At 39.3% G+C, this 12,806-nt stretch overlaps 1 protein-coding gene across 1 annotated transcript in view; it reads left to right on the top strand.

The window, feature by feature from the left end:
• The first annotated feature begins 4,371 nt into the window (after window positions 1–4,371).
• The window catches only part of LOC126272539 (calcium and integrin-binding protein 1-like), a 44,172-nt gene continuing 35,737 nt past the window's right edge, over window positions 4,372–12,806 (top strand). Inside the window, exon 1 of the mRNA XM_049975457.1 lies at window positions 4,372–4,521. Within this exon, the coding sequence (XP_049831414.1) occupies window positions 4,471–4,521 (51 nt within the window). The 5' untranslated portion in view covers window positions 4,372–4,470. The remainder of the gene's footprint in view (window positions 4,522–12,806) is intronic.

The raw sequence follows: 12,806 nt of genomic DNA on the forward strand, positions 1-12,806 counted from the left end.
TGCGACGTTGGTGGTCGCCTGGTGGCGCTACGGGCAAGGTATGTAAGCAGAGCAGACACAGACGAGGGATCATCCTAGCGAAGATACGGGCTGTAAAAGGGGAGATCCATTGAGATGAGAGACTTTTACAAAGGCCAGATTATTATTACACAGAGCCCATGAACGCGTATCTCGAAAACGCCTAAGCTGGTCAAATGTTAACGAGATGCTGTCGTGAGCATCTACGGGAAGATGGTGATCTGTGGCATCTCTGGCCAAAGAACACATTGTTGGTGCACGCAGAGTGTTTCGGAGCACACCATTCATACTGCATTGTTGAACATGGAGCTCTGCAGCAGACTATTCATATATGTTCACACGTTTCCCCAACAACATCGTCAATTACTATTGCAGTGGGCACGGGGCCATCGGGATTCGACCGTCGATCAATGGAAACATGACGGCTCTTCGGGTGATTCACAATTTTGCTACATTCTGCGTCGTCATCGAGGTGAACAGCGACTTTAAACGTGCAGCGCTTGTTGTCTTCCCCGATGACCATGTCATCTTCCAGCAGTCTAATTGTCCGTGTCTCGGAGCCATAAAGGTGCTACAGTGGTTTGAGAAGCATTATAGTGAAATCACATTGATGTCTCCACGACCACATGTTCCTGATCTGTGTGTGTGTGTGTGTGTGTGTGTGTGTGTGTGTGTGTGTGTGTGTGTGTTGGAATTCCTAAGAGACCAAACACTGTTGAGGTCATTGGTCCCTAGACTTACACACTACTTATACTTACTTAAACTAACTTATCCTAACATCAACACACACACACACACACACACACACACACACACACACACACACACACACACAATGCCCAAGGGAGAAATCGAATCTCCTGCGAGAGGGGCCGTGCAATCCGTGGCATGGCGCCTCTAACCATGCAGCTATTCCCTGCGGCCACATTTTCTTAATGTAAATTCTATGGAACCCATCCGGGTCGCTATCGGGCACCATCACGACGTTCACACATCATGGGCTCATTATTTATGCGAAATATCTAATGCCTCATACCTCCACAAACCCACTAACGAACAGTCCGATACTTGGTACGCAGAATCAGTGATGAATTATGTTCCAAAGGCAGACAAACAGGTTATTAAATAGGTCATCATAATGTTATGGATCATCAGAGTATTATTCTCACCCTGTTTCACCCACTCTAAGGGCCCTCGTATCTATAGGCGGCCGCTCCCTAACCCTCAGGGAAGTGAGGTTTTCTGTTTCAACAGAACGATTTGAAAATCAGTATTGTATGAGTTTTTAACATGGTCGGACCTGAAAATTTTTATAGCTACTTACAAGTCGCCATTCGCCTTCCAAAATTGTAATAATGTACCCTTCACCCAGTTCTAGCCCCCCCCCCCCTCTCCTACAAAAGTTAGTATGGGCGCCTTTGGGTCAGTGTACTCTTTTCTGGTAGTAAAGCGTTCGAATTGCTATATTTAGAGATCTGCATGGCTGAGAAAAAACCTTTACAGAGTGATATTAGTACGAGTAAGTTTCAGATCTCGTTTTCCATAACTTCACGCAGAACACCCAGGAAATTGTATGGCTTTCCACTTTGGCTCCTTGTGATATGGTGCCAGGCACACACTATGTCGAAGCGATAATATCAGTTGTCAAGCCAGGAATTTAGTGGTCACCAGATCACCATGAAAAACTGTAAAATGTTTGGTTCTGTTCTTGTTGGTAGGCTTGACAATCACCTTCCCTGGCTTAAATTACCTTTAGCTAGTAGATTTGCTTGATGGCAGACGCACAACAGCGGCCAGCAGCTGTTATGTTAAGGTGAATCGCTGCACAATCTTCGTTCGTTCCTGAGCGTAGCCTCACACACCAACAAGACAGGCAGGTAAGCAGATAGATAATGTTTATATTGGGTATTAATAAACGGCTTCAGCTGTCTTTAATCTTTTATTTTTAGATAACTACCAGTTTCGTGGTACTAACAGCCAGGTGATCATTTAACTACAACATTACAGCTAAAAAGCTCGGAATTTGGAACCTCTTTGAATAAAACAGCTGGATGCATGGATTTCAGCCCAATCCAGTGGACGGAGCCTTTTCTTCATTCTGTACACAGTTGCAGAAAAGGGTAAGTGACTGCGTAGTGTCTCGTACTGAACAGCGAATGTTGCGTTCTTAGTTCCAAGCTTATAGGTCTAATATATGTTCACCTGAAGACATGGCTCTTAGCATCATGATCCAATAGTTACCTACAAATAAAAGATTTGTAAGTAGCCTGTTTGCATGTTGGCAGCGCTATACACTGTGTTAATATCACTAACAGCGCTGTGCACCCTCGGCAAGGGATTCTATGGTTGGACACATTAGAATTTAGCGAGTGGATAGGGAAGTGTATGGACGTGATTTTCTTAATGGAGACTCTGTGTTGGTAGGACACGCAATATAAAGTAAGATGAAATGATGTGTCTATAAGAAAATATGTAGGAAATGTATGATGATGGATGTTATTGATAATGTTTGGATAGTGGAATTATTGACAACTATATAATTTTTGGAACTGGAGGTTACATGATTAAGGTAAAATTTTCTAAATGCATTGTTTGCTCTTCAACAAAATCTTTCTTTTGCCAACCATATGCCTCCTAGTAGTTAGAGTCTATAATAGTTCATATCTTTTTCTTTAGCTGGCTGTTGTTGCTACTTACTGTAATTGCTGTAGTTCATGTTATGAAGATTTTCTGTGAGGTAGGTGACTTATAAAAAAAGAATGGGGTTTCCACTATCTGGATTTGTGATTGATATGAGTCTAGGCAATTAACAGAGGTTGGAGGTAGTTTCTTATTTCTTTAATTTCACATTTTTTGGATTTGTGTTATTGTTAGGATTTCTTGCAATTCAGGGGCATTCTTTTCTGATAATTATTTGAAGTAATGTTATCAATGTTTAGCAGCCAGATTGCATTAGGCTTGTATATCGTGAGTAGTAAATTAATAGATGAAGTTTGACTTTTCTTCGTCAGGGAAAATTCTGTAGGTCAATGTTTAGTAAAATAATTTAAGACTAAGTTTTAGATTGAATACAACTGCAGCTGTTTATTAATACCCAAGATTTTTTTAGCTCTAATGTTTTAATTATATTCTCACCTGAAGATAAGTTCCATGAAACAGACAGGGATCTAAAAATATAGAATTTACTAACAGTTAAGCAGTGATTACTCATAGCTGTGGCTGCCCTGTCTACGAGGTTTCTGCAGATATTGTTCAACACTCATTCTCACAATTAAGCTTCTGGATAACGTCCAAACTGTGTCAAACACTTTCGAAAGTCTTGGGACACGGCGTCAACCTAGACAATGTTGCCCAGGCTGCTCTCTATCTCACAGATCTCTGCAAAATCCTTCTTGATATTTGGAGGTAATTTTTCATTTTCGATAAAATTCATCATACATGAGCGTAAAACATATTTCGTAATTCTACAAAAGGTTGATGCCAGTCAAGCAGACAATGTGCATCTATAGAAATGACCTGTGGTTTTCTTCCAATCCTTTGGTATCCTTCATGGCTCCAGCAACCTACAGTAAACTGCTGCTATAAGTGGAGCAAGTTCTTTTGCACTTTCTCTGTAGAATCTCATATGTATCTCATCAAGTAGCGCAAAAGCCACTACTATTACATGCGCGAGCACGATGAAAACATGTTAACTTCCGATGTTAACAGGCGACGGCACCGCTCATTTCATCAACGCCACCGTAAAAGTTTCTCAGCAAGAACCATTAACACTGATGACCCGTTCCATCCCACTGACGAGCTGTGAGAATATAGCCATTTGAAATATATTTTGGAATGTTTTGAAGTTCCATTCCATCCATTTCGTCAAGTGTGGAACAACTTATATTATAAATCATACTGAAACTGTATGTTCTACATTCGACGCATCTAGAAGCAAAGGTAAAAATTTGCTTTCAGCGGCAATACAATAAACAGAAATAAATTGGAAAACCTCAGTAACACATCCAAGCTAATGTTCTACAGTGGGCTGCCTTCTTTCCCCCGAGGGAGGAGGGATTGTTTTAAGTGGTCGTATAGAGCTCATCAGCAAAAAAAGGCATTAAAAAAAGCTGACACCTCAGTAGCTTCAGAACTCCTACTAATGTCAATAAGGTATATCATCCAAATGTTGTATTAGCACGCGGCTGCGTCCCCTTGAATTTATTTCGCAGACAGTATATAGCGTAAAATTTAGCTTCATGAATATGGGCTATAATAATGTCCTCTCATACAGAAGTAATACGAAAATACTTGGAAAATAAACAGAATGCTGTTTGTTAACACAAGAAGATCTTTGGTTTTCTGTCAACAACTGTAGTAGTGTCTTTGAATTTTAGGTGAAAACAATTAGAAAGCATGTGTTGACAGATACGTGGTACAGGAGAAAGGTGTGGTTTTTCGGTGGATGTGAGGATGGGGCAGGGGAAAAGCCAGTTCACAGAAGAAGAATTGCAAGATTATCAGGTAAAAAATTCAGTATGGGACAAAAATAGTTCAGATACGCTAAGCGGTGTGATGATAAATGTGCACAGTTTTAAGTAACTCATTCCTTTCTTTCATTCATCTTCTTCTATGAATCCCATCGCGAAGGAGAGCTAGCACGAATGTGGAACGAATCAAGTTATACATTAACATGGGAAAACAATGATTGTTGACTTATTTAATTCATGCTAACAACAAATTATGACGAGCGCTAATGTATTCAGATTGGTGACTGTATGGTAATTCTAAATTACTTAGTATTTGTATGTTAGGAGAAAAAACTACTTTGGAAAAAACATGACTACCACTCCTGTCCTTCTCGGCTGCTGTTTTTTTCCGTCAGCTGTTAATTATCAGCCGTCTATATTGTGTAGGCCCTACTGAATAAGCCAAGAGCTTTTGTCATGGAGTTAATGCGGAATTTACTTTCCCGAGTCAACGTACTCTGAGAAATTGTGATAGGAGTGCATAACGTAGTATTCTTTCATTTGAAAACTTTTATCCTTTATGGATGTGAACAGTGCGACTGTGACGACTGAAGGTTCCCGGAAATTCCCGCAAGCAGTCGCCTTTTCTTTCCTTCAATTTTTTATTTTCTATTGCCAGTTTCGAATCGCTTAGCGATGTATCATATAATGATAAATCGCCAGGTGATTCGAAACCGGCAATGGAAAATAAATATAAAAGAATAATTAACAAACTTAGGCCAAATAATGGTACTTTTATAATTGTATCTGTGTGTAGGTCCCCACTGGGAAATATTCAGCAGTTTTTGAAAAAAAAATGGGTTCTTTGTGATACTAACTGTAGAGAGATGCAAGCAAATTATAGTTTGCAGGGATTTCAATCTGGATTTTCTGAAACATTCCAATAGAAACTATGATAAATATTACTTAGTTCTATCAGTTATTAATTTTCGCACTCAGGTGGTACAGGAAAGCAGCACACTGATCTAGATAATGTTTTTACAGTCCAAGATAAATTTAATCAAATAAAAACTTGTCCTATAAAGAATGGTCTGTCTAATCATGATGCACAGGCTCCAGTTACAGTGTATGACATAACTCCATACAATAACACAAACCAGTTCTCCAAAATAGTGTTAAGTTGATGATTTAACAATTTCAAATTTTAGAGAAAACTTCCAACATGTAGATGGGATGAGATGTACAAGGAACACGTTGCCAATTTAAAATTTAACCTATTTCTTGATACCTTTGTGAGTATATTTGAAAAGGTTCCCTAAGAAAACAGTGAAACATAACTGTAAGAAAACATCTAAAATGCCACAACTTACTAAAGGAATAAAAAATATTGTAGGCCCTAAACAGAAAAGGGAAATATAGCTTATAACTAGGAGCAATCATCCATGAAAACTACTACACTGTATGAAGAAAAATTATGCAAAAGTCCAGAAGTAGGCCTATGTGCATTATGTCCACGATTAGCACCTCTGATCATAAAATTAAAACAATTTGGAATATTGTTAAAAGGGAAACTGGGTGATCGAGAGCACAGGAAGACTATATTTCTATCAGGCTCAATGCAAAGTTAGTCAACAAAAAGTCAGAAGTAGAAAATATTTTTATTAATCATTTTTAACTGTTGTAAAGAAAGTAGGATCCAGCTACTCATTATAAAATGCAAGACTGTATACGCAAGAGGCAGTGCCTATGCAATTTGATAAAATTGAAATTCAACCCACCTCTTCTACTGAAATTAGGAAAGTAATAAATTCACCCAAAAGTAAAAGTTCGCTTCAAATTGATGGCATTTCCAACAGAGTACTAAAAGCTTGTTCCCAACTGGTAGGATTCTCAGCCATATGTGTACTAGCTCACTGAAACAGGGCATTTTTCCAGGCAGACTAAAATATGCTGTTGTTGAACCATTACTTAAAAAAGGGGACAGGTCCGATGCTAAAACTACCTCCCAATATCATGTCTGAAAACTTTATCCAAAATTCTTGAAAGACTAATGTATTCAGAGTATCTTCGCATATTTGTGAAAATGAAGTACTAACAAAATGTCAGTTTGCTTTTCAGATAGGCATTTTCAACAGAAAATGCTATACATGCTTTCACTGGTCAAAGATTAAATTCTGTGAATAACCAAACATCAACCATTGGGATATTTTGTGATCTCTAATCGGCTTTTGCCTGTGCGATTCACAAAATTTTATAGATAAACTTACGTATTGTGGTATGAGTGGGACAGTGCAAAAATAGTTTTTGATATTTAACTGGATGACTGCAGACCACTGAAATTAACAATACAGATAGTATGCAAAAATCAGCAGAGTTTTCTAACTGGGAATGGTATCTAGAATGGTGTCCCACAGGGTTCAGTCTTGGGTCCCTTTCCGCCCCCCCCCCCTCTCTATTTTCATGAAGATTCAAAGATGGCTCTTTTTTCTGATGCTACAATTACAGTAATCACACCCAACAAGCAAGAATTAGGTGAGGAAATTGTAAATGTCTTTCAGAAAATTAAGTGGTCCTCTGCAAATGGACTCTCATGGAATTTTGAGAAAACACTGTATTTAAAATTCTGTACAGTAAATGGCATAACACCATTGGCAAATGTACTTCAAACAGAAATCTATTGCTAAGGCAAAATATTTAAACTTTTTGGGATTGTGTGCAGATGAGAAATTGAATTGGAAGAATCACACTGATCATCTTTGGAAACGATTAGGTTCAAATACATATGCTATTAGGGCAGTTGCAAATTTTGGTGATAAATATAACAGTAAATTAGTCTGCTATGCCTATTTTCATACATTGTTTTCATATGCCATCATATTTTGGGGTAATTCATCATTAAGAGAAGAAGTATTCATTGCATGAAAGCATGTAATCTGAATAATAGCTGGAGCCTACCCAAGATCACCTTTTCTTCAGCAGTGCTACAGCCTTTGGTGAGCCTTGGTTTCTTCAACAATCCTCCTCCACAGTTCTCAGTTATTTGGTGCTCTTTTCCACCCTCGGACTCCCATACTGGTGATATCCATTATTACCTCGTTGATCCATCTTGTTCTAGGTCTCCCTTTATGCCAAACTGAATGGATCACACCTTTCATCCTTTTATTTGGAATTCTATTCTCTGCCATTCTCTCCAAGTGTCCTAGCCATCGTATTCACTGTGATTTCACCAGTTTTATTATGTCCCTGTGTTGTATTAACTCTTGTAATTCGGCATTATAGCGTATTCTCCAGCCTTCTTCCTCCCTTATTGGCCCATAGATTTTGCGTAGAATTTTCCGTTCAATGGTTCTTAGTGCATTTTTATCGTGTCCTGTCAACGTCCATACCTGTGACCTGTATGTGATAACTGGATCGACTAGGGAATTATATATTAGCAGTTTAGTTTTTCTTGTAACAAGGCTATTTTGTGAAAAGTTGCATATTTGCAAAGTAAGCTCTGTTTCCTCCTTGTATTCTTTCCCTTATAGCCTTTCCAATACTGTTATCATTTGATGCCTATGGCATGATAGAACTTTCTTATTTCACTGTGTTCCTTTAATTCTTCTAGTTCTTGAAATTTCTTCTTATTCCACTCTCGTTTTTTTCTCTTGCACAATCTGTTAGCCCTTCTCCTTAATTCTCTATATTGTCCCACATTATTTCTGGTTTTTCTCTGTAGCATGTTTGTTCTTGCCCTGTTCTTTTCCTCTATTGCTGACCTGCAATCTTCATCAAACCCTCAACTTTCTGCTTCGTGTTTTTTGGTAATTTTTTACTTCATCAGGGATGTTCAGTTTGTCTGTATTCCATTTCATCATCTATCCTATTCTGTTGCCATTTGTTGGTGACAGTTTTTCTCTCAAGACTGATTTTATCACAAAGTGGTCAGAATCACAGTTTGGTCCTCTGCAGCTCTGCACATCCGTAACTGACGTGGAGTGTTGTGCAATCACTAAAATTCGGTCAATCTGATTGACTACTTCATTGGCTGCAGACTTCCAAATACCAAGATGGATCCTTTTGTGTGGAAAGCAGGTACTTTTAATAATCATATTATTCCTTGCTGCGAATTGACATAGTAAGTATCTGTTCTCGTTGCTTTCTATATGTAGTGAATATTTCACAGACTCTCCATATGGATGTTCATTCCTCCCTATTTTGCATTAAAATCAGCTATTACTGGCATCAGGTCACATTTAGGTACTGTGCGGCATACTTTTTCCAAGTCTTCGTAGAACTGTTCTTAAATTATATTCTCTTTTTCCTCTGTTGGTGCATGTGCATTAACTATTGATATATTCCTAAATTTCCCTCGTAGTCTGAGTCTGCACATCCTTTCATTTATGGGTTCACATTCTAGAAGGCTTTTCTTAAATTCCCTAGTTTTTATAAAGCCTGTTCCAAGTTGGCCTGTTCTTTCTTCTGGTCCACTAATACTAATGGGTACTCAGGTTTATCTATCTGCTCATTCCCTTGCCATCTTATTTCTGTAGCCCTATATCATATCATATTTGAATTTTAAAATTTCATTCGCTATTTCTTTCATTTTTCCAGGCTGAAGCATTGTCCTCACATTCCATGATGCTACTGTTAGATCCTTTATCCATTTCCTTTGCCAGGGTCGTGATACATGCTTTCCGTCCAGTTTCCGAGGCTTCTGTTGAATTTCCAAATAATTTCCATTTTTTCTTTTTTTTTTCTTTTTTTCCCCTGTATAGGGTTATTAATCCCATGCCTAACCCCCAACCTGGAGGACCAGTATTTTTATAAGGTTTACTCCTCTAGGGAAGCTGGCTTCACTTCGCTTCTAGAGCCCTCCCTGCCCTGTGTTGTGGGACACACTTTGTCTTGCTCCTCTGTCAAGACCAATCTGATTTGCATGACCCTGCCAGTGGCTGTGCTACTGCTGGCATAGCTCCCTACTTCAACGAAGCATGCAAACTCTTCCACCTGGCACTGAAGGTGCCTAATATAAGGTGGTGTCCCCTGGGAGGGCCCAAGATCACCTTGCCGACATTTATTTAAAGAACTTAAGATATTCACAGTACCTTCACAATATGGATATTCACCTATGAATTTTTTTTATTAATAACCCATCCCAATTCATAAATAATAGCAACATACATAGTTAAAACTGTAGAAGAAAGGATATTCTTCACTGTTGTGTGTTAAATCTGACTTTGGCACAGAAAGGGGTGAATTATGCTGCCACAAAAAATCTTTGGTCATTTTCCAAACAGCATTAAAAGCCCAACAGATAGCCATCCAGCATTTAAAAACAAATTTAAAGAATTTCTGAATGAGAACTCCTACTCAGTAGATGAACTTTTAGCTAGGCGAAGTAGTAACTGGGAAAAAATATGTGCAATGAAAACTTAAGTTGAACTGACACATTACACATCATTATGAAATGTTGTATTCATTATGCATGGAACAAGTATTAATGTAATGTAACAAAAGGTGACTGGTTGCAGTAATTTGTGGGAACATTCATTCTTATATTCATGAAATCCTCCCCACTCCACCAAGAGTGTCTTTCCACCGTCCACCTAACCTTCGTAACCTCTTGGTTCATCCCTATGAAATCCCCAAACCACCTTCCCTACCCTCTGGCTCCTACCCTTGCAACTGCCCCCGGTGTAAAACCTGTCCTATGCACCCTCCCACCACCACCTACGCCAGTCCTGTAACCCGGAAGGTGTACACGATCAAAGGGAGAGCCACGTGTGAAAGCACCCACGTGATTTACCAACTGACCTGCCTACACTGTGACGCTTTCTTTGTGGGAATGACCGGCAACAAACTGTCCATTCACATGAATGGACACAGGCAGACAGTGTTTGTTGGTAATGAGGATCACCCTGTGGCTAAACATGCCTTGGTGCACGGCCAGCACATCTTGGCACAGTGTTACACCGTCCGAGTTATCTGGATACTTCCCACCAACACCAACCTATCCGAACTCCGGAGATGGGAACTCGCCCTTCAGTATATCCTCTCTTCTCGATATCAGCCAGGCCTCAACCTCCGCTAATTTCAAGTTGCCACCGCTCATACCTCACCTGTCTTTCAACAACTTCTTTGCCTCTGTACTTCCGCCTCGACTGACATCTCTGCCCTTACTCCTTGCTTTTAAATATGTCTTCTTGTGTCTGTGTATGTGCGGATGGATATGTGTGTGTTTGCGCGCGCGAGTGTACACCTGTCCTTTTTCCCCCCCAAAGGGAAGTCTTTCCGCTCCAGGGATTGGAATGACTCCTTACCCTCTCCCTTAAAACCCACATCCTCTCGTCTTTCCCTCTCCTTCCTGAAGAAGCAACCATGGGTTGCGAAAGCTAGTAATTGTGTTTGTGTGTTTTGTTCATTGTGCCTGTCTGCCAGCGCTTTCCCGCTTGGTAAGTCTTGGAATCTTTGTTTTATATATGGGATTTTTTTTTAATTTTCTGTCTAATGCCCATGACCAGCTTGCTGTAGACTTTTGCATCAAAATATAAAACTCGAGTATGAACCCTAGATAAGGATGTATAGTCTATATGGAAATTATTTCAGCTCTTAGAATAATGTGTTTGTGAATTGCTGAGTTCATCCTAAATTCACTCTTGCTATTAACCATTAATGCCATTTAGTAGTACACATATTGGCATGTAATTGTCAAACATCCATAGTGCTTGAATTGACTTCTGGAAAATGTTCAACAACTTTACATAATGTTATTGCTTTTTTTCCCTGCACTGCTTCAGGAGATTATGCCATAGGACAAAACTAAGTGTAATTTTGCTAGCAATCCTCGCAGAAGGTCAATAAAGTAAGAAAAAGTGCCAAAACCAGCAAAGCTGAGCTTATTCATTAACAACTGCACATGCTCAAGTCACCTCAGTTTTTGACATGTAGCCTTATCCAGCTCCTTGATCTCTGCACGATACATGGCTCCTAAAATCTACAGGGTTTTTTTAAAGACCAAACAGCTAGATATTTTGAATGGAGTATTAGAAATTGCATATCAATGTAGAGAGCATAAGCAGATCTAACTGCCAATATTTATCAGAACTCTGTAATTAATATTGACAGGCTTGTATTCCAAGAAACACATGCAGATGGTGTAGATCAACTCGAGACAAGGGATGGAATACTAGGATACAACCTCCTTGCCGCAGCTTGCCATCCAGCCTGTGGTATCACCACCTATGTGTGTAATAAGTTTAGAATGCTTTCCTAATCTTGTCATTGATCTCTAATGATAAGCATGAAATTGTAATAACAATTGGAGTTTGCAAACCTCCAGCAGTTCAGTGGCCATTGCAATTCCTTCACACACATCTCCTCTCAGCTAATTACGCAGGTGATTTCAACAGCCATTATGAGCAGTGGAAGTATAAATTCCATGGAGAAACTTTAATTTCGTGGGCAGATCATCACAATTTCCTCCTAATTTTTAATTTTAAGGACTGATCTACCTTTAGATCAGCTGCACGGAGGCAAGACGACAGTCTTAACCTATATTTCATATTTTCAAACAATAGCCACCAGCCATTGACAACAACATGTAGAATTCTGAGTGACTTTCCACACAGTCAGCGCAACCCAGTAATACTGGAAGCAGGCTTATAAATCTCACTGGTAAATTCCATTCCCAACCACGCTGGAACTTTCAGAAAGCAAACTGGTCTAACTTGTCTAAAAAGATTGATAACCTCTTAAGATTTATTCCTTCCCTGTGCAATAACTGTGGAAGATTTGGGGGTACAGTGTTAAGCATAGAAAGAAAGTTTATTCCCGGAGGCTACCAAAAGGAGTGGATTCCTGCATGACCAGAGGGCAAGAAACTGCACAGGGTCTTCCTTTCAACTGGAGAGCAGGAAATAGCAGACATACTGCTGCATAATCGTGACACTACACACGCCAGAAATTGCTTAGCACTGTTGAAAAACTTGACTTCAATCGGTCATGTAGAAAAGCCTGGTCACTGTTACACAACTTTGGAGGTGCAAGTCAAGTAATAACCAACCACCACCTCATAAAACTGAATGCTGTCGTTGCACATATCATCTCAAGATCTAAACCACCTACTTCCCAATCTCATGCCATACAGGTGAAGCAAGAACTGAGAATCACAATGGCAGAAGGTCCACATCATAGCCCATATTAACTCCCACTCATTCCTGAAGATATTTCAATTTCTATAAGACATTGGATCAGATAAAGCTCCAGATTTTGGCTATATGCATCCAGAACTTCTCCTTCGCTGTGACAAATACCTTATGCTAAAACAAGGCTAACACAATTTTTCTTCAACATTCTACA

Source organism: Schistocerca gregaria, chromosome 5 (assembly GCF_023897955.1).
Source record: "Schistocerca gregaria isolate iqSchGreg1 chromosome 5, iqSchGreg1.2, whole genome shotgun sequence".
NCBI lineage: Eukaryota > Metazoa > Arthropoda > Insecta > Orthoptera > Acrididae > Schistocerca > Schistocerca gregaria.